Source organism: Spermophilus citellus (assembly GCF_964194105.1).
Source record: "Spermophilus citellus genome assembly, chromosome: 18".
NCBI lineage: Eukaryota > Metazoa > Chordata > Mammalia > Rodentia > Sciuridae > Spermophilus > Spermophilus citellus.
Window position 1 is genome coordinate 20,021,019 of NC_138200.1, and position 21,481 is coordinate 20,042,499.

The 21,481-nt window shown below is 45.4% G+C and overlaps 1 protein-coding gene across 6 annotated transcripts in view; it reads left to right on the forward strand.

Moving 5' to 3' along the window:
- Positions 1 to 21,481, forward strand: part of ANKRD27 (ankyrin repeat domain 27) — a 53,190-nt gene that overhangs the window by 14,246 nt on the left and 17,463 nt on the right. For 4 of the 6 annotated variants that reach the window (XM_081274601.1, XM_081274602.1, XM_081274600.1 and 1 more), the window contains 18 exons: positions 3,583 to 3,693; positions 5,071 to 5,227; positions 6,101 to 6,255; positions 6,694 to 6,753; positions 6,840 to 6,893; positions 6,975 to 7,040; positions 7,131 to 7,207; positions 7,797 to 7,918; positions 9,091 to 9,169; positions 9,696 to 9,828; positions 13,682 to 13,774; positions 14,798 to 14,925; positions 15,494 to 15,576; positions 16,546 to 16,661; positions 17,705 to 17,797; positions 19,086 to 19,283; positions 20,868 to 20,936; positions 21,042 to 21,161. In XM_081274601.1, coding sequence (XP_081130727.1) covers positions 3,583 to 3,693; positions 5,071 to 5,227; positions 6,101 to 6,255; positions 6,694 to 6,753; positions 6,840 to 6,893; positions 6,975 to 7,040; positions 7,131 to 7,207; positions 7,797 to 7,918; positions 9,091 to 9,169; positions 9,696 to 9,828; positions 13,682 to 13,774; positions 14,798 to 14,925; positions 15,494 to 15,576; positions 16,546 to 16,661; positions 17,705 to 17,797; positions 19,086 to 19,283; positions 20,868 to 20,936; positions 21,042 to 21,161 — 1,914 coding nt within the window. The remainder of the gene's footprint in view (positions 1 to 3,582; positions 3,694 to 5,070; positions 5,228 to 6,100; positions 6,256 to 6,693; positions 6,754 to 6,839; positions 6,894 to 6,974; positions 7,041 to 7,130; positions 7,208 to 7,796; positions 7,919 to 9,090; positions 9,170 to 9,695; positions 9,829 to 13,681; positions 13,775 to 14,797; positions 14,926 to 15,493; positions 15,577 to 16,545; positions 16,662 to 17,704; positions 17,798 to 19,085; positions 19,284 to 20,867; positions 20,937 to 21,041; positions 21,162 to 21,481) is intronic. The other 2 variants (XM_081274604.1, XM_081274605.1) reach the window with 2 other exon arrangements.

Here is a 21,481-nt window from a genome sequence, read left to right on the forward strand (position 1 = left end):
AGATTAAGTTTGATCTTTTATTGATGTCCTTTAATTATAGGTTAAATAGGCTTTGAGGATTAGCCTGGGAACATAACAACATGGTATCCAGCTTCCCAGGAACTGATTTTCAAGCTGAATCTTCTGCAGCCCAGCTAAGGGCACTGAGGTTCTCATTCTAGTTCTTAGGATTCATTTAGTGTAGATTCAACCAGCAAAAGTTTACTGAGCATCAGTAATGTGCCAGGCACTGAGCTAGGTTTCCTGGGTTATGTGGATGAATGGGAATTACAGGAGGCATTCAGGGAATTCTAGAAACAGGCCATTTGATGGTTAGAAGAATGAATGTAGGATAGTCATTGTCACAGGCTCCAGTGGAGTGTTTAATCCAGTTTGGGGAACCAGGAGGGTACCCTGGAGTAGGTATCACTATTGCAGATTCTTGCTTTTTATTCTTTTTTCTCTTCTTTAATTACTGTTATTTTTTAAAGTCTTTGTAAAGGGACAACAAAAAAGTTGTTAAACTTTGAAGTGAGTAGGTTCTAGTTTGTGGTCTACACACGGACCTTACACTCCACAGGCTGCTTAGACTCCCTGCCTTCTATTCTAGGACTTCTCTGCAGCACCTTCTGAGTGGAGGACCCTACCTCCCTAGGTGTCTTCATAGCTGTTTTGCTACCTACTTCAGGGTGGGCTTCCTCATCCCAGTCTCAGAAGGACTCTGATGGAGGTAGATTGGCCACAGAGAGCCCACGCTTTGGCTTCTGCTTATAGTGAAATGCTCTGGGCAGCAGGGGCCTCTCTCCCTTGGAATGGGAGGAATTGGAACCCTTTTCCCTGTCTGTCAGAAAATTTTGGGCGAGGGGTCCTGTGAAATCGGGAGGCCCCTGTTCACTGAACAAACATGGACTGCACATTGAGTAGCAGGCTGGGCAGTGGGACTCAGCGCAGCAGGAGCCAACATGCTTCCTTTAAGTTGGGGAGGAGGAGCTGCGTGTAAACAAGAGAACAGGATGGTTGGGAAGAGTTCTCCGAGCACGCCAGGAGTGCCCGGTTCTGCAACGGCAGGTGAAGGCCCTTCCTTGAATAGGATGGTGTGGGTCTTTCATTCAGGCCATTTGTTCAGGCCTTACATGCCTCCAGGACTGGCTCCTCGTGTCCCTGTGAGACTTACTCTTCTGTCTTCAGATTCTTGGCTCTTTTGTGCAGCCATGAGACCCCTGGGAGCCTTGTTTCTTGTTTCTAAGTTGAGGGCCTTCCTCTATTTAATTTTTAATTAAAATTCCAGATTATTATGTTTAATTTCAAACATAAAAGAAGGAAGGATAACATAATGAGCCCCACGTGTCCTTCACTCAGCTTTAACAAATGGGAATTTAGTGGCCGGTCACGTTCCATCTCTTTCTACCCTGAACCCTGGATTATTTTGAAGCAAATCCCAGACTATTATGTAAGGCTGACATATGATTTCCAACTATAAATATTTTTAGGAACATATTTTTAAGTGAGCATGACTTTTTTTTTTAAAAAAATAGCCCTAATGCCATTATCATAACTCAAACAATCCTCCATAATTCTTCAGTATTATCAAATAGTCACTTCAATTTCCCCAAATTTTTTCCTAGCTTTTGTTTTATGGTTGGTTTGTTTAAATCACAATCCAAAGGAGAGCTGCACATTATATAGACCGATTGGTCTTTTAAGTTTGTTTGTCCTAATTTTTCTTGTGTCGAACTATGTATGCTCATGGTGTAAAATTTGACGCATTTTGACCCCATTTTGACATGTGTTAGGCTTGTGAAACTACAGTCTTCAGCATTTTAGAATTATAGCTTGAGGGGAAGCTTTTCCTCCTTTTCCTTTCTTTCTTTGCCATCATTTGCAGAAGAAAACAGGTCATGTTGATTCCGTACTTTCCTGCATTCTGCCTTTTGCCAGTTGTGCTCTGTGGTGGTGTTTAACATGACCCTGTTTCTGAGGTTGGTAGTTAAATGCACATCTGGATCGTAGTCTTGAATTTTTTGAGTTTACAAGGTCTCCTCACATACAGGATTTCCTTCTCCCATCAGCAAGTGCTTTCCTTTTCTGCTGTGAGGAATTGTCCTGTTCCTCTGAGGGGAGATGGCCATGCTGCTCATTCTCACCAACTGAAGAAGCCCATGATGATGGAGTTTCATGGGCACTGAGCTGTGCTTCCAGCACCGGCTTCCAGGGGGCAGTGGGATGGGGCCTCCAGGGAGGTGGCTGGAGTCTATAGCATGGCTATGCCACTCATTGGCTGTGACCTTGAACAAGTTACTTAACTTTCCTGAGCCTCAATTTCCTTATCTGTAAAGTGGGGATAATGCTGAAACTACCCTACCTAGGCAGTTATTGAAGTGATAGCTCTCTGAACCCCTCAGCACAGTGCCTGACACATAGCATTGCTCAAGAAATGGGAGCCCCAGCTCAGATTACACAAGCCTACCTAAGATGAGGTTGCTAAAAAAGAAGCCTCTGTTCTTACCTTTAAAGAATGCAAGACTGGCACACGGTTCACAGTTGGTAAAGCTTGCTTGTAGGTATTTGGATACCCATTACATTATGTTTCCACTCTTGAATGTCTTGGTGGCCGGGTTCTCACATACTAAGTGTACTGATCAGGGTCTGGAGTTCCAGAATTGTGGTTTCTGATAGTTTTTTTCTAAGCTTAATGATTGTTTTGGTGGAGGGCCCATCCTCTGGAGTTTCCTACTCTATATTTCTGTGACATCCCCTGAAATTTAACCCATTTGAATCATCAAGTTTTAGTTCTGGAGGGACCAGGAGGTGTTTATATCTCTGTCTCAGGCTGGAATCAGCTCCTTAATTGGCAGCCATCTCATGTTGGAGTGAACTTGGGACTGATTGCTGGTGGCTTCCTCGATAGCCCTTCAGCTCTCTGGGGACCACAAGTTAAACCCCAAGGACTTGTGTCCTGCTCTAATAGCTGAGTAAGATAAGGAAAGGGCACCTCTGATTCCAGAGGAGCAGTGGCCCTCCAGGGTCGGGTTATGTGCCAGCCCTGGGCTGAGTGTGTCCTGTGGCCTGTATGACTCTCTCAGCACACCTGTATGCTGGGCACTTCTGTTGGAAGGAACCAAGGAACAAGGACCAGTCTTGTGTTCAGGGTCATGGCTGGGAAGCATATGACCAGGAATGGTGCCCAGCCCACTGGACTGTCATAGGAGTTTGGCTCTGTAGGGCTTCTCTGCTTTTTCTTCCTTTTAGGTACACTTGAGTCTGAAATTCCTATTCAAAAGTGAGTCAGCCAAGCACAGATCTGCATGTGGTTGTGCAGGGAATAGAGTTGGGGGACTCATCCAGTAGGGGAATGAAGCCCACCAGCCTCTGAGTCTGGATTTGGAAAAGGACTGGTGTTGTCCTCAGCCTGCTTCTTCCTGGGTGGGGAGCATCTGCTTCCATCATCTCCACAACAAATGAACTCAGCTTGGTGCAACTGCAACCACTTTGGCAAGCAAGGCCGTTGTCTCTGCCAGTGGGTTCCTGTAATGGTTCCAGCTGTGCTGCAGAAGCTGTAAATGGCATCTCTCTCTAGTGTTTATTGTCATTATTTTTTTCCAGGTCTTAGTGCCCTGTAAAGGAAGCCTATCAAGCAGTGTTCAGTCATCTTGTCAGTTTGAATCCTACATTTTGATACCAGTGGAAGGACATTTTCAGACCTTAAATGGAAAGGTACTCATTTCTTGGGTTGTTGACTCAGTATTTGGGGCTGGGGGAGGGAAGGGAATCCTGCTGAGGCCTTGCACATCTGTTGTGGTAAGCAACATCTTTGAGACACACAGCAGCCTTTGGGTTGGGTAAGAGGACCGCACCTTTGTGGTAGAGCATTGGAGGAAAGAGGCGTGGTGAGGGGAGACCCCTTGGGAGGGTCCGGAGGAGCCAGGTGGCTTCCTCTGCCTGTTCCTGGGAGTCTCTGAGCCCCTTCTGAGCAAGGTCTGTGTCCAAGTGAGCTTTCTTCCCAGGACCCTTGAAAGGCCCTTGGTTCATTGGCTATAAAATTGGACATAGGGGATGAATATTTTATTTTTAAAAAACTCTATTTTGAAATAAATTCAACCCCACCAAAAGTTGAGCTGAGTACATAGAACCCTTGCACACCCTCCCAGGGTGGCCGGCTGTTCCCATCTATGCCACACTTGTTTTAGCCGTCTCGCCCAATACACCTATTAGTACTGTTTTTTTCAACCTTGCGGGAAGATGTTGTAGACACTGCGCCCTTTTCTCCAAGGCAGTGCAGGGTGTTTTCCTGACAATAGCCGTTCTCTTACATGACTTTCGTGCAGGGATCACAATTGGAAAACTCACCCTTGATAGAATGTTCTGCAATTCACTGTCCTTACACATTGGGCTCATCATAATGCCCTTTTACACACACAAACAGTTTTCTTTGTAAGACCCAGGATCAAACGCTGTGTTTGGTTATTAGCCTTTCTAGTTTCTTTTCATCTGGAGAAGCCCCTCAGCATTTCTGTGTCTTTCATGACATTTTGTTTTTTCCCAGAATCCCTCAGTATGGGCTTATCTGGTGTTTCCTCATGATTAGATCACAGTTGGGCATTTTGGGTAGGAATGGGGCTTTTTATCTTTCTTTCATATCCTGTCAAGTGGCCCGTGGTCTTTTTGGTCTATCCTGATGGCAGTGTGGGTGGGTGTTTTTCTTTTTTTCCAGTGGAGGCAGGTAGGTACTGAGAGAGGGAGTTTTGTTTGCAGCCAAGGCTGTCTCGTTCAGGGGAGCCAGGCCCCGTGACCCCCTCCCACTGGGGTCAGGCTGTGGTTGGTCCCTGGGACTTGGCAGCCCAGGCATGTGGACTGGTGGGGAGAGGAGGTTGGGGTTATTGGCAGGCCTGCTTGGGGTCAGCAGCCCTGTGGCTCTAAGAGGCATGATGCTGTCTTCCTGCCAGTGAGCTGCTCACCCTGCTGCCACTCACTGTTTAGTGTACGTGCCTAAGCAAGACACTGCAGTGGGGTGGCCACGTCTGGGTCAGCGCTGTATTGTGGGGTTGGCTGAGAGGGGGTCAGCTGCCAGCAGTGATGGTTTTCTTGTTCCAGGATGTCTTTATACAAGGAAACAGAATTAAATTAGGAGCTGGTTTTGCCTGTCTTCTCTCAGTGCCCATTCTCTTTGAAGAAACTTTCTACAATGAAAAAGAAGAAAGTTTCAGCATCCTGTGTATAGCCCATCCTTTGGAAAAGAGAGAGAGTTCAGGTATTCTGGGAGAAAGCCCTTTCCTCCTGGCTTGATGAAATGGGGCTGTCGAACTTCTTCATGGTATAGCTGCTAAAGGGTTAAATGTTATAGAAAATATTCAAGTTCTTACTAGAAACCTACTATTTATAAAATTCCCCTTAGAACTTAATCGACGTCATCCCTGGCTAAGGAGGTGCTGCTGAATGTGGTAGACCAGGTTGGATATTATACAATTCCAGAAAGTGCCATTCACATGAACCTCACTGTACTTGTGACAAACCTGGGTTGTGAATGTCACCCCAGAGCCATACCCCTGGCCTTGTTTCTGAGAGTCAGCTTTAGGATTTGCTCTTATAACATTACTACCCACCAGCCTCCCCATTGTGCCTCTTTGAGATTTCATTATTTTTAACTTTGTCTATTTATTTATTATTATTATTATTTTTTATGTGTGCTGAGGATCAAACCCAGTGCTTCACATATGCGAGGCAAGCACTCTGCCACCGAGCCCCAGCCCCAGCCCAAGACCTCCTTAGTTTTAAAGAATGGTTATTATTTTAGTTGCTCCAGAAGGCTGAGATGACAATTTGTGTGTTAAGTGTGCTCTGAAGCTCTTACTGTCAGGAATCAGGTTTCTTTTCCTAGCCCCCATGGATCATGCCCATGGCCTCAGGGAGTGCAGACATTGTCCCAGGAAAAGGTTTTGAGAGGACCATACTCTCTGGACCTCAGGGTGTCCTGTAACTGGGCTGTTCTTGGACAGTATCTTGAAATAAGGATATTCCTGCCTTTGCCTCCAGGCCCTGTGGGAGCAGGACAAAGGATGTGGTACTTCCCCCATCAGGAAACAGTGAAGACCTCGGACAACCTGACCTTCTGTCTCTTTTTCAGAAGAGCCTTCAGCACCCTCAGATTCCTTTACCCTGAAAACTATTGAAGACGTGAGAGAATTTTTGGGAAGACACTCTGAGAGATTTGACAGGAACATCGCCTCTTTCCACCGAACATTCCGAGAATGTGAAAGAAAGAGCCTCCGTCACCACATAGTTAGTAGCTTTGTCGGGCTCTGCCTGGTAGGCCCTGTCTCAGGCCAGTTCAGAGCCTCAGGATCCCTCTCAGTTTACTCTGAAACGTCTCTGGGTGCTGCCTTCACTGTTGGAAGTTTTGTTTAAAAGTTTCTCCTGAACTGTAAAAGCAGCATAAGTCACCATAGAACACTTGAAAATCTTGAAGAAGTCTAAAAATGAGTATTGTTATCATCCATGGTAACTCTAAAGGGAATTGTTTCCTACTTTTAATACATATGTACCTAAAAAAATAGGAAAGAAAATCAATGATATAATTATTCTGAAAATCTTATATTACCCAGGAAGTGCATTTTGGGAAGGTTTTCTCCATGCCAGGAAAGCCTTTGCTCATTCAGGTTTATGTGTCATGACCTCTGATTGTAAGGGGGCCTCCTCTCTCTGCTCTGTGTTGCACAGGACTCAGTGAATGCGCTCTACACAAAATGCCTCCAGCAACTTCTGAGGGACTCTCACCTGGTAAGCCGCAGGACTTCCAGAAGGAAGCATTGCAGTTGGCACCATGCAAATCCAAGCTCTTTAACTGTACTTCTCTCATCCTCTAGAAAGTGCTTGCGAAGCAGGAGGCCCACATGAACCTGATGAAGCAGGCAGTAGAGGTGAGCAGAGAGGGCATCGGCGGCTGGGGGCTCTACTTGGGCCCAGCACACACACTGAACCAGGTTCTGTTGATTTCACAGATGTACATCCATCATGATATTTATGATCTGATCTTTAAGTATGTGGGGACCATGGAGGCGAGCGAGGTAGGTTTACATTCATTTTCACCATTTGGGATGGAAGCCTTATTCTATGCTTTTTAAGAAATTTTAAGCTTCGTTAAAATCTTTTGTTAGGATGCTGCCTTTAACAAAATCACAAGAAGCCTTCAAGATCTCCAGCAGAAAGATATTGGTGTGAAACCTGAATTCAGGTAAGGGCCTGCACTCAGCTTGGCCACCTTGGAGCCTGCACCGACTTCTCCTGAAGCAAAACCTCTTGGTGGCAATGGTGGCAGGTGGATTTGACATGGTTGCTACCAAAAGCAGAGTAGTTATTTGTGACCAGAGATAAAGGGCTGAAGTTGACTGATGACTTCATCAGAACCTTCCTGCACCTGCAGGCCAGCATGCTTCAGCAGGACAGATGCTGGGGGTGGGGTTCATGTCCATGGTCTGCAAGCAGGCACATCACTCTCCCGAGTGGGCTCTGCATGCAGAATGTCTCTCTTCGCCTGCCTATCTGAAATGTCTAGTGTTGATATAGAAGCTCCAGCCCCCTTTGGGCTGTTTCCCTCTAGGGCTATAAATTTTTATTTCAAAATTTCTGGTGGCAGTCTGAATGGGACTTAAGCCATTCTGTTCTGCCACTGACTTGAGTCACATTGCTCTTCAGTCTCTATTTTTATTTCTCATTACTTGTGGTTTGTTGTAAGGAATGTGTAGCCTGAGATATGTTATTAGAGCAAGGAAGAAGGCCTCCCACTGTGGTCTGAAGTTATCATGTTCTGAATGATTTTACAGCTTCAATATCCCTCGTGCAAAGAGAGAGCTGGCTCAGCTGAACAGATGCACCTCCCCACAGCAGAAGCTGGTCTGTTTGCGAAAGGTGGTGCAGCTCATTACACAGTCTCCTAGTCAGAGAGGTTTGTGCCTGGGGAAGGGTCTGGCAAAGGGTGGGAGCAGGCACCCAGGTGAAGAAGTTGGCTGAGGGATATGGGGCTGAGGGCCAGTAGAGCATTCCAGTGCCCCTGCCCTGGGGAGAGCTCTGCTGGGCATGACGAGGGTAAGAAAATAGGGACAGGGAAGCAGTAGCCTCCAAGCTGGTGATGGGTGCATGGGGAATTAGACTGTTGGGGTGTTCTCCTTCATTTTGTATATGTTTTAAATTTTCTAGTATTAAAAGTAAAACAGGGTCTGTGGATGTTAGCTCAGTGGTAGAGCACTTGCCTAGCATGCTCAAGGTCCTGGGTTCAATCTCCAGGACTGCAGAAAAGAAAAAAAAAAAGCAAAACAAAAGAATCTAAGAAAAAAAATTCACGGACGCATATGTATAGGTAAGGGATGATCTCCACGGTTTCTTGAGGGCAATAAATAGGAATGTATATGGAACACTTCAAAAGTATCAAGGAAAGGGGTCGCTCTATATCCACATGTGTAATGGTGAGTTCCTAGACTGTCTGTGTTCCTAGGAAAGATATGCAGGAAGCAGCAGCAGGAGACTGGGACACTGGGTAGAGGGCTGGGAGGACACTCACAGCTTGCTCTTTTGTACTATTTGAATATTTATCTGTCTACTTATTTATTACTGAGGATAAAACCAGAGCCTAATTCATGCTAGGCAAGCACCCCACCACTGAGCTACAACCTTCATACTGGTTGAATTTTAAAACATGAATGGATCACTTAAATTTTCAAAATGCAAAAAATGAAGTGAAGTTACGTGTGGGCATTAGACTCCACGTATATAAAATGGAAGTGGCCTCAGGCTTTTGTTGATGACTCTAGCGTGTCTTCCTTTTGTGTCCACTGTCACTGCTTCCCTGGGCTCTTCCTTCCTTGCTCATCCAGGAAGGTGGCAAGTCCTGGTTGGCTTGGAGTCACTTTCTTTTGCATGTTTTCTGAAAATGCCGTGAATTCTTTTATCCGCTTGAATCAGATATTTCTTCAGCAAACTGTAAAGGAAATTGTGCCCTTTCTCCCCAGTGTACAATCTTACTCAAGTGTGGTTTTGTGGGTTGGCTGATGGTAGGGAGATTGTACACTTGTACTTCCATTTGAGTCTCCTGATGACTTTGAACATGTTTTCCCCTTGCAGTGAACTTGGAGACTATGTGTGCTGATGATCTTCTCTCAGTCCTATTGTATTTGCTTGTGAAAACAGAGATCCCCAATTGGTAACATTTTTTTGTTGTTGTTAAAAATACTTTCTGAAAATGGCAGCATAGTGGTACCATGTACTTTCATTGTATCTCCAGGAAAAGCTACAACTGTGCATGTCCTGTGAGCCAAGGGCTGTGTCTCCCCTTCCTTCCTCTTACAGGGGTGTCTGACCCTCCATTTACAAATGGGGAAACTAAGGCCCAGAGAGCTTGCATTTCTTGTTCTGGAACATGTGGCTAGTCTGTGGCTAAGAGGAACCTGACTCCAGTTCTGTCTTCCCAGGGGAACCCACAGTTCAGTTAATAATAATCAGCTTTGTGAAAACTAGCCTATTTCAGGGAAGTAACAAGCAGATTTACTTGTCCTAATTGCACACACACAGTAGAGATCAAGGGGACAGCAGTCTAAGCTCTCTGAGTTAATTTTGACTTAACTGTGGGTATTTGATGGGTTACCCAAGCCACTAGTGTTTTTTTTTTTTTTTTGGAAGAAGTGTTAATTAGGTATTCAATACTAAAACTTTTTTCTTCTTTTTGTTAGGATGGCAAATTTGAGTTACATCAAAAACTTCAGATTTAGCAGCTCAGCAAAAGATGAACTGGGGTACTGCCTGACCTCAATCGAGGCTGCAATCGAATATATTCGGCAAGGAAGCCTTTCTGTTAAACCACCTGTAAGATCTCATTCCTGACCTTTCTCTATGTGAACCATGCACCTTTGCTGGGATTCTGGGATTTCTTGTAAGGAGGAGAATTCTTACATGGTCTCCCAGAAATGGGGCCTCAGCTGTTTGAAGGCTTTGAGGCTTAGAAACTACCCCAGGATGTTGAATATTAAATCTCTAATTAATTGTGAAAATTACAGGTTATCATTGTGATTCACATTGTTAATATCCTGCTTCATTAATCCCTGTGATTTTCAAAAGCACATGTGTGGAAAGGAAGCCAGAAATGGTGAATTTGATTTTCTTGACAATGATAGCCAAGAAATGATTATTAATGTGAGTAATTTTAGGACTCAGTGGCCTTATTATTGTTGTCTGGGTTGGTTGGTGAGCTTTGACTAAAGGAGGAGGTTCTATTTCTGTGTGAGCTGTGAGACTCTTAAGTCAAGATTGCATTGCTGGCCTGTTTGACTATACACCAGCCAACAAAACTTACAGTGCTCAGAAAAATCCCAAAATTGAAATCAGTAAAATGCAGCGATTTCTGCATTACAAGCCAAGAGTCCTGACGATCGGATATTCTATTTGATGCTAATTCTCTATTGATGTTAGAGTCAAGTTTATACACCTGGAAAACATAAGCCTGTCTGGACAGGTGCACTCAGATAAAAGCAGTTCCACTGAACTCAACATTAACACATTGCTATGTTTTTCAGTCTTTCCTATCCATGCATATTTTATGTAATTAAAATTATATTGTGTACTGTTTTTTCCCCTTAAAGAAGAGCTTTATTTTTCTAAGTACAAGACTAATATTTGCTTACCAATAATGTTTGCAATGTATCAAATTTGTAGTGAAGTCAAATAAAAAACTCAAAAATTTACCAGCAGGGGTGACTTTTATTGACAAGTTTGGTGTATGCTTTTCTCTTTGTATTAAAGGTTGCGTTTTAAACAGAATTTGAGATTGTGCTGTCCTGGTCAGCATATACCCTGATGGCATTATAGTGCTCAATGAAGAGTTAATTTCTGCCCTTGCCTGGGGTCTGATTTGATACCCACTCAGGTGCTGGTATCACTAGAGATGTCCATCCATCTCAGATGTGTGGCTGTGGCTCTTCTGAAGAGCTGTTCCTTCTGCCTGGCTTTATTTCTGTATTTAGGAGTAAATCACTAACGTTCTAGAATGCTTGTGTGTGCACGCATGCCTCTGTGTGCACGCATGCCTCTGTGTGCAGAATCAGAATTCCTGTTCATTTCCATAGTTGGAGAGGAAGAGTTCTTGGTTTGAATTGTTTCCTGTGAGGCTTTAGGAACCCTTGCTGTCCTCAGGTGCTGGATTGTTTTTCTGTGATGACCCTGCCTTCTGGTTCTTTTCCTGTGATTTGTCTGGGAGGTCGCTCCCTGGCTGGGAGCATCCTTGTCCCTTGGAGAGAGGTGTCCACCTCTTGAAGGTACTCCCATAATGTGGTCATTTCTTTCTGTGGCATTTAGGTAGGGAATTTGACCCCTGAAGGCCTTGGAAGGAGGTAGCTGACTGCAGGCAGCTTCTCTCACCTGCTTTTACTCCAAAAAATGTTGCAAGTGGTTATATTCGAGGTGGTCCCTCTAGTGCTGTTGATTTGAGTCTGGCTCTTGTGCCTTAGTCTCACTCTAAGCCTTTGTTCAATGTCATATCTACATAGCTGGGGATAATGCTGCACATTTATCCATAAATAGATTGTTGTGAGAATCAAATGTGATGTTGAAAGGTACCTTTTTGAAGCATCAAGGGATACTCATGCCCTTGCTTGCTCTCCCCACACCCCTGTATCCAGGGTGTCTGTTTCTTGGTTCTGTGGCATATCCTGTAGGCATATCCCCAGACAGTATTTAGTTTGGGTGGGCAAGCCCAGTGTGCCCATCTTGTCTGCAGTGCCTCTCCTGGTCTTGCCTTCCTGGATGGAGGATATTCTATTCTGTTAGATGTTGGGGCATGGGGTGTGTCAGCCTCATGGCCTGTTTTGAGCTTGTCCCCTGGGTGTTGAGGGAGTCAGGCCTGAGAGATACTCCTCACCATTGTCAAGCTTGGCCTTTTATTGACAGAGTAGGTATGGTGCCTTTCTTGTCTTTCTTGACACCAGCATCGAGATTCCATCTGTAACACTATCCTCTGCCTTAGCTGCTGACCAGCTTTTGTTAGGCAATGAGGTTTCATTTTGGAATATGTGAAGCTAATAAAAGTCTTGGGGTATTTCCTGAGGGGGAAAAAAACCCATATGCATCTCCACACAACAACCATGGTTTCTGAAAAGCATTAAAGTCTAAATGTTAGTAAAACAAATTAGGTCTTTCTATCAACTGTTTATATGATAAACAGTTAGAAATTTTCTCCCTAAGGTATGATCATACTTGAGATGACCATAAACATTCTTTAAGCATGTTTATAAATGAAGACTTTAGCTTTCTGAAAATAAATATACTGGTTAAGGCTGTAGTTTTACTTTATGCATCAAACAGTAAGCAGGGGGAAAACCTAGAAAGAATCTGTACTCTTTCTCACCCCAGCTTTGGGCACTTCTGGGCTTCCTCACTTTCCTGGGTTTCTAACAAACAGTCTTCACCCATTTCCCAAATAAGTCTTTGCTGATACACTGTCTCTTCTAACCACTGCTTCTTCCCTGAAGCTTTGGTCCTGGAAGACCTACCTTCCTTAATCACTGTCCTTCAAGTCGTTATTTGGAGCCAGGGAAAGAGCCCTGGAGTGACCTGCACAGCAATGTCTTTGATATTTCTCTTGCCTAAGCTGCTCAACTATAAGTCACTGCTCAAAGCAGATTGTTCGGAGGCTTTATATAGCACATAGCAGCTGGAGGCAGAAGTGGCTTATTCTGAGGTGATGATGTGCATTTGTCAACTTAACTCTTCTTCAGGGACAGTGGGAGGCCCTGGCTTGATGGAGGACCCCAGAAGTGGTCCATCCCCTGAGGTGCCAGTAACTTGGTCCTTAGCCAGGTCAGAACTTAGCGGGACATAAAAAGAGAGAGAGAGTGCCTCATCCTGAAATTTTGGCAGGGTTTGGTGATTTCTTCCAGCAGCATCTGGCTGGAAAAAAAAATTCCCTTTGCTTTATCAAGACTCTTTTTCAGGAAATGAATATGTCATTAGATAATTTAGTCACAGGTGCTCAAGTGAGCATGGAATTATTTTGCTAGAAATGATTTCATAAAGGACAAATTTCTAGATTTTTGTACCTAGGTAAACATTACCTGCAATAAGAAGATCTGGGTTTATGAATTGGGTGGATCCTTGAAATGCAAAAAGCAATGGGAGATGAGAGAATCTGTCTGTCAGGAACTTCCCCAGTGTCTCCCAGGACTTTAGCCTGTGACTGTATGGTCTCCTGTTTTTAAAGCAAGGCCATTCCTTCTCTTGCTGATTGGCATTGAAAGTAGAGACCAACCAGTCAGATGGTTTTCCTGTCTGAGGTGCTGGTTAAAGTGGCAAGGAATAGGCCCATGCAGGTGTTAGGACAAGTTTTAAGGGGGAGGAGAGCAGGACAACCCCAGTTTCCATCTGGAGGACGATGGTATGAGTGTGCTACATTCCGCATGCAGAGATGACAAATTCCACACCCGAGTCACCAGTGTGCTGCTTTCCCACAACAGGCAACAGTCCTCAGAGCCACCACTTCCAGGTGGCCCTGCTGTCTGCTGGAGGACAGTCTGCTCTCTCCTGGTGAGCAGATCCAGGTGCAGGAGAAGAGACCTGCCGTTGCTGCGCTGTGATGAATGTCAAGGATGGTGGCTGGTCCCTCTCTGAGGGAGGGTCCTCATCAATGTCCTGTGCTACATGGTAACAGGTGGTTTGGTGTCTCTTGCAGGAGTCTGAGGGATTTGGTGACAGGCTGTTCCTTAAGCAGAGGATGAGCTTACTGTCTCAGATGACCTCAACTCCCATTGACTGCCTATTTAAGGTAAGACACTAAGACGTCTTTGCCTACAGAAGGCAAAGGAATGCCCATCTTTCAGTGTCTATAAAACCCACCAGGTGATCTGTGCAAACTCTGAAGTACACTTTGTGCCAGTCAGGGTGGGTGGTAGGAATGCCGAGGTTTTAAATTCTGAATTAGCCCGTCTCCCATCCCCTCCAGTGTGGGCAGAGTTGTGGCCTCATTGCACAGTTCACTGAAGGCCTGGGCCTTAGAACCCGCTGCCTGGGCAGTCCCCCTCTCTCAGTTTGTCCAAGTTCTGCTTGTTCCTTAAGACTGGCTCAGTGGTACCTTCTTTGGTAGCCCTCTCAGAGTCACTGCCTCTCCTGGCTCAAGGTGCTTATATACCAGGTGTTCGTGTGAGCACACCCCAGGCTGGGAACCCATCAGGTTTCTGGTGGTTTGATGGTGGGCACATAGAGGCAGCTCCCTACTCTGATGCTGAATGATCCCTGGGGGACTGGTGGGTGCCCTCTGGGTAGCCGCTGAAGGCTGGGTGAGGGCATACCTCCTCAGGGTGCCTGCTAATGCTTCTCGGCTACCTGGTGCCACAGTGAGTTCTGTGGAGGGAGCACATCCAGGGACTCACAGGCTGAGCCTTGCAGGTTGATGGGGCCTCCTGATAATTTTCTCCAAGCTGAGGCTATATTCAAAAATAAGAGAAATAGGACGGAGGCTTTTCTAGTGAGGTGTCAAAATCCACACTGAGGCTCAGAGATGTGTTACACCCTCCCCTTCCCCGTGCTTCTGGAATTTTGTCATACTTGTTTTTTAATTATGGGAAATTTCTAAAGAAAATAGCATAATGAGCAAACCACCCAATCTTGTTTCATCTCCACCTTCCTCACTTTCCCCATCTGCCCCAGTGATCTTGAAGCACATCCCAGGGAGTGGGTCATTTTAGCCATAAACACATAGATGTACGTTTCTGTCAATACTAAAAAAATTCATGCCTTCAGAAACGAATGATTCCTTAATGTTGACGTTATCTGGGATGTTGCTCTTTAGCACATTGCATCAGGTAACCAGAAAGAAGTGGAAAGGCTTCTCAGCCAAGAAGACCATGACAAAGATGCCGTTCAAAAGATGTGTCACCCACTGTGTTTCTGTGATGATTGTGAGAAGCTTATCTCTGGGTAAGAGGGTGCTGGTGAGGCTTGGCGTGTCAGGGAACAGGAGACCCGAGACTGGGGGAGTATTTCCCATGGGATTGTGAATGTGGCCTTATTCTCACTGTACCTGAGCTGCCTCTTGTCAGGTGTGGGCAGTGACCTGTGTCTCTCTGGAGAATTGGGTGGAATAGAGGTTATAAAAATACCTGCATGCTGCTGGGCCAGATACCAGGGCAGGCTGCAGTAGGGCCTTCCTAGCCTCAGAAAGAGGGTTTCAGGATGGGGGAGAATGTTACTTTTCCCTGGTACCATGTTTGGTTTCCCATTATCCTCAACAGGCTGTCTTGCAGGGTTTTGAGGCCTAAAGGATTGATGGGGAGGGGACCCTAGAACTCTGGGCCTCAGGTCCTCACACTACAGGAGTCCGAGCAAGGGCTATTTGATCCCTGGGACAGTATCGAAGAGACCCATCTTGGGTCACATTCTGTGATCTCTCTTGCAGCCCCAGGTCACTGGCATGTCCGGCCTGGTCCAGAAGAGGCTGTACCAGGCCATTTCATGGTGTGTTTTTCTGTGTCTTCCTCTATTTTAGGAGACTGAATGATCCCTCAGTTGTCACTCCTTTCTCCAGAGATGACAGGGGTCATACACCTCTTCATGTGGCTGCTCTCTGTGGTATGTGGTCTTGGGCTGGCTCCTGTGGGTTATTGAGGGAAGCGGGTGGCACAGAAATGTGATCCCAGCCCAGGCCTGGCTGATAGGGGTGGTGGAAAGGGTTGTACTGTGGGGCCAGCACACAAGGGCAGGAAAGAGAAGATGGCCCCAGGCCGACTTCTGGGCTAGATGGGCACTTGCATATGGTTCTCACTATGTGGAGAAACTTCAGATACTGCCTGGGCCTGCTGGCCAGTAAGGGAGGACTGGCATCCTAGCTATGAGAATGGTCTTTGATTGTCATTGAGTTCTTGTAACCCTGCTTTTAAAAAGTAAATTTGAGCCAGTCCTGATAGCATGTGTCTATAATCCCAACTTCTTGGGAGGCTGAGGCAGGAGGATTGCCTGCATCAAGGCCAGCCTGAGCAACATAACAAGACACTGTCTCAAAAAAAGTTGTTTTTGTGTTGTCTTTAAAAGTGTACATTCAAGGTAGAAGACATAGACTCCTCCAGGGTTATCCACCATCCTTCTATCTCCCTGAGATAATTTTGATTCATTAGTATCTGAAATGTCTGCATGCTTGCATGTGTGTGTATATAAAATGTTTGGTTTTGTGGGGGCTCATGCTGTTCTGGATTGTGTTGTTTTTCACTTGGCAATGTGTCGGAACATTTCTCCTTGTTAGTATTTTGAATGGTTTCAAAGTATTTCACCCTATAAATTGATGAACCATGCACTCTTCTGTTGATATCAAAGCTCTTTTCCATTGCCTTTTATTACCGAGAGGTAGACCTGATCTGAGTCCCCAAAGTATTCTGAGTCTGCACAGCCTGACTTGACATTAGCTGTGGCTCCTCTCAGGCAAGAAACGGGTCTCCTGGTGTCTCCTGCCAGGGCACAGGAAGACGAGGTGGTGCTGGAGTTTCACGTTAGATATGGGAAGGTCCTCTCTTTCCTTCTCCACTCTGAAGTCCCTCTGTTCTGTAGGGCAGGCGTCTCTCATCGACCTCCTGGTTTCCAAGGGTGCCATGGTGAACGCCATGGACTATCACGGGTCCACTCCTCTTCATCTGGCGTGTCAGAAGGGCTATCAGAGTGTGACGGTGAGCAGCGGTGCCTTCACAGTGCTCAGAGGAGCTCAGCTCTGCATGGGGGCTTTATGGTCCTGCTGGCTGTGCTGCACCCCAGTCTCTCCCAGCACCACGCCTTCTCCATTCTGCGTAGGCGCTGCTGCCGCAGTGTGGTCGGTACTAGGAGGCCATGGCGCCTGCCCAGGGTTTCTCGACAAAATCCTTAGGTTGGGATGTGAAGCTTCTTGGTCATCTGCTGAGAGAAGGGTGGGACTATAGACTTTTTTTTTCTTTTTTTTTTTTTTAGTCTCTAAACTTTTGGACAGGAAGAATAAGAGTGGTGGTAACATTTTAATAGGAGTACAGTTTGAGTATCCCTTATCTTAAATGCTTCAAAGTGTTTTAGAATTCAGTTATTTTTGGATTTTGTAATATTGGCACATTCCTAATGAGATATTTTGGGAGTGGGATCCAAGTCCAGATACAAAATTCATTCAGATTTCTTATATCCCTTACATACATGACCTAAGATTAGTTTTATACAGTATTTTAACTGTGTCTACATTTTGATTGTGACTTGTTGCTTGAGGTTAAGTGTGGAACTTTTTACTTGTGATGTTAGTGCTCAGAAAGTTTCAGATTTTGGGGGCTGGTGATGTAGTTCAGAGGTAAAACCCTTGTGTAGCATATGCAAGGCCCTGGGTTCCATTCCCAGTACCACACACATGCACGTGCACACGCACACCCACACAAACACAAAAGAAGGAAAGAAAGAAAAATTTCAGACTTTTGGAGTATTTTGGATTTCACATTTTGAGATTAGGAATGCTCAACCTGTAAAAATAACTAAGATTTAAGATGGGAACACGGGCTGGGGATGTGGCTCAAGTGGAAGCGCACTCACCTGGCATGCGTGTGGCCCGGGTTCGATTCTCAGCACCACATACAAACAAAGATGTTGTGTCCGCCAATAACTAAAAAATAAAGATTAAGATGGGAACAAATGACCTCCCCCTGTAAGCCTCAAGAACACACTTCCTGCTAGGGCTCACCTGCTGTCTTCTCTCCTCTGCAAGCTGCTGCTGCTGCACTACAAGGCCAACGCTGAGGTGCAGGACAATAATGGCAACACCCCACTCCACCTGGCCTGCACTTATGGTCATGAAGATGTAAGTGGCACTGGGAGAAATGTGCATTTCTGACTAGTTTAATTTTGTGTTGATAAATTATTGGAACACTGGGTGTGTAATTTTTTTAATTAAAATTTTTAAATGTATTATGGATGCTGTTTCAAAGTAGCAGAAATCTAAAACTTAGTTGCCCGTTATCTTATCCTCATCCCATTTTCCTTCCTTGCCCATTTTCCTGCATGCCTGCTACCATCTGGTTCTTATCTTTGTATATAGTCAGTCATTCCCTTTGATGGTAACATCTAGAAATTTTTAAAGTTTCACCTCCTCTATTTTACTATGTCTTTTGTTTTTTGCTACCCACTATCCCTCCTTTTCTTCTCCAGAGTTATATAAAGATAGATTTATACATATGCAGAGTTTAGGCTGGGCTTGGTGGTTGATGTACAAAAATGGGATCATGCCCTGTCTGTTTTCATGCAGCACGCTTTTCTACTTTAGTACTCCTTAACGAAGTCCTCTAAGTCCACCAATATTCATCGCACCCATTCTTTAATAGCTGCACAATGATCTGTCATATGCATTGTGTCAAGGGTCTTTAAGACCACTTACAGGTTTAATGATTTGCTGGTACTCAGAATACAATCATACTACTTACGACCATGGTTTATTACAATGAAAGAACACATAGCCAAATCTGCAAAAGGAAAGGACAGGGATGAAGTCCAGAGGGAACCAGAGCTGAGCTTCAAACAGTTCTCTCTCTATGGAGTCACAAAAGAATGTGCTTGGTTCCTCCGGCATGCGCTATAACAGCACACAGGCAGTGTGGACTGCCAGGGACATTCATTACAGACTCAGTGCCCAAGACTTATGTTATTGAAGGCTAGTCATCGGAGCACCCTCTATATAGCATGTGCCAAGATTCCATGCTCTAGAGGGAAAACAGATGTTCAGCATAAACCACATCATTATATAAAACAGCAGAAGCCCAGTGAGCCACCTTTTCAGTGAGGGAACTGTGGGAATGATCTCCAAATACAAGTGCCCCAGGAATTGTTGCAGGCCAAAGGACAATCTTGCAAGCAGGCTTTTTAAGGGATAGCATTCCTAGGGATGGCCTGCCATGGTATCTGTCCTGTCCAGTTTCAGCCAGCCATCCCTTATTGAACTTTTGAGAAAAATGAGATGTCCTGGTCAGATAGCATGGAACCCTTGAGTTACAATTGTCCATTGCTGCATTTTTGCTTGATAGTGGAGCCTTGTTTGAACCAGAACATGGATTGAGCATTAGCACTGATATTGCCATTTTCCAATTTCTCTGCAGTGTGTGAAGGCTTTGGTCTACTACGATGTGCAGGCGTGCAGACTGGATATTGGTAATGAGAAAGGAGACACACCCCTACACATAGCTGCACGCTGGGGTTACCAGGGCATCATAGAGACGTTGCTACAGAATGGAGCACCCACAGAGATCCAGAACAGACTGAAAGAAACACCGCTCACATGCGCACTAAACTCTAAGGTAGCTCTTTTCATCTCTTGGCAGCAGTATGACTGTAGAAAATCAATGTCCATAGATTGGCCTTGCTGGACAAATGTGCATTAATGCCTGAGGAAGAACTTGGCCCTCATGCTCCCCGCTACCTTTGGGGCCTCGTTGTTAATAGGTTTTACTTATTTATATTGTTTCCAGTTTCACTGCAGTTTTTAGGAGCCACTCCCAGAGTTGGTCCCATGCTCTGAGTGCTTTGGGCTCACCAGCAAATGGATTGGGTGAAAAAGGGGACAATGGCTCTGGATGAGAAAAGCAGGGACAGAGAATTGGGAGAGTGAACACAGTGTCTAAACCCTGTTTTCCATCATAGCAGCTTCTAGAAACTTTAGTCGTGTAGTTGATTTGTAATAACTCACTCCCCTTTTTCCTGGCAATATCTTCTGGAAACATGGTTTTGGCATCCTGTGGTGAAGTGTTCTCCATTCATGATGAGTGGGGAAGAGGGTGGCTCACAGAGACCAGTGCCTAGTGTCTCTGCCTCTCTGCGCAGCCCTGGTGGGCAGGATGCCTAAGAGAAACAGGTTGGAGAGCTCACCAGAGAAAACAGCAGCCATGTGAGGTGGAGCCCTCTGGGGTGCCCAGAATATCAGTGAATCATGGCTCACACAAGTGATTCCATTTTATTGGAGTGATCCAGTCATTGCCCTCACTCAGACCCAACTTCCTGCCATTTGATGTTTAACTTGCTCCCTTTGGTGGTTTCCAGTTCTTTTCCAGGGAATTCTTTTAGCTGTTAACTTCTTATTCTGGGAGTAGCACAGTTTTTGTCTATTTTGAAACCACTTTATTGATGTATGATTGATACACAAAAGGTTGTACACATTTCAGACATAATAGCCGGTGGATTTGGAGATAAGCATTCATCTTCACTGATAAATGAGACAGACCATCACTATGATCTGTGCTGTAAATGCAGCCATCACTAGCAGGAGTCTATTACTTATTATTGCTTTTGTGTGCCATAAGAACACTTAGCCTAAGGTCTGTGGTAGCACTGGTTTTGAAGGGTTAAGTTCCTGCCCCTGGCTTCAGGGGATGTTAGCTGTACTGCCCCCCAAATTCACAGTGTCTCAGCTTTGCAAATAACTAAGGTGCCACCCTTGGACTGATGTGCTGGGAAATCTAAGCACATCACAAGGGTGATTCTCCTGTCACTGTGGCTTCTACCAAAGGCCCTTCTGCAAGGAGAGCTATAGAGGAAAGAGAAGCTGCCCTGTTGACTCAGCTCTGAGCTTCCCCAACTTGAGACTTGTGGGTTCTGGTGGGATGGTCACACTCAGTGGACAAACCAGCTCTTCATAGGAAGCACTGACACCCCATTGGACAGGAGGAGCATCATATGCTGGGAGGAAGCCCCTCGCTGTCCATGTGATCCTGAATACATTCCTGTCTGCTTCAGGTCTTGGTTTTTTCACCTGAGCAGGTGTGGCTGGGCTGCAGGACCTACATCTTCTGCTGTGCTGACATCCCAAGTGGACAGACGAGTGGGTGATGGTGCTTTGTTGTAGCCTCTCTCATTCAGGGCTTTTAATATCCTTTTTATCTTCCTAGATTCTGTCTGTGATGGAAGCCCATCATCTGTCTTTGGAAAGAAGGCCAAAGGAAAGAAGGTCTTCTGAGGTAAGTCAACAGAGCTTGTTGTATTGGAGCCCAGGGGCTTCTCCTCTGGTTCTCAAGTGTCTGTATCCCCAAGTTTCATCTCTCATCTGGGTTCTCTTACTGTAGGTCCCTGAACAGTCCCCTCAACGCTCTGTGGATTCCATCAGCCAAGGGTCCTCCACCTCCAGCTTCTCCTCCATGTCAGGGAGCTCCAGACAGGAGGAGACCAAGAAGGACTACCGAGAGGTGAGCCTTCCAGGTGGGAGGTCCGTGAAGAGGACCTAGTAGCCCTGATGAGAGCTGCCGTTCTGCCTGTTATTCATGCAGCTACTCACCAAGCCACTCCTCCACTGAGGTGGTCAGTGCCCTCCAGTTGACCCTTGACCCAACTGTATCTCACATTGCTCTTCACTTTTGCTGGTTCTTCCAGGATCCTCCCTGGAGCTCTTTGCTTGGTGGAGTGTGTGTTTGAGAGAAAGAGAGAGACAGACAGATATAGAGACAGAATATATCCTAAGAATACAAGTAAAGCTACCTATAGGCCCACTGGTTTCAGACCTCTTACA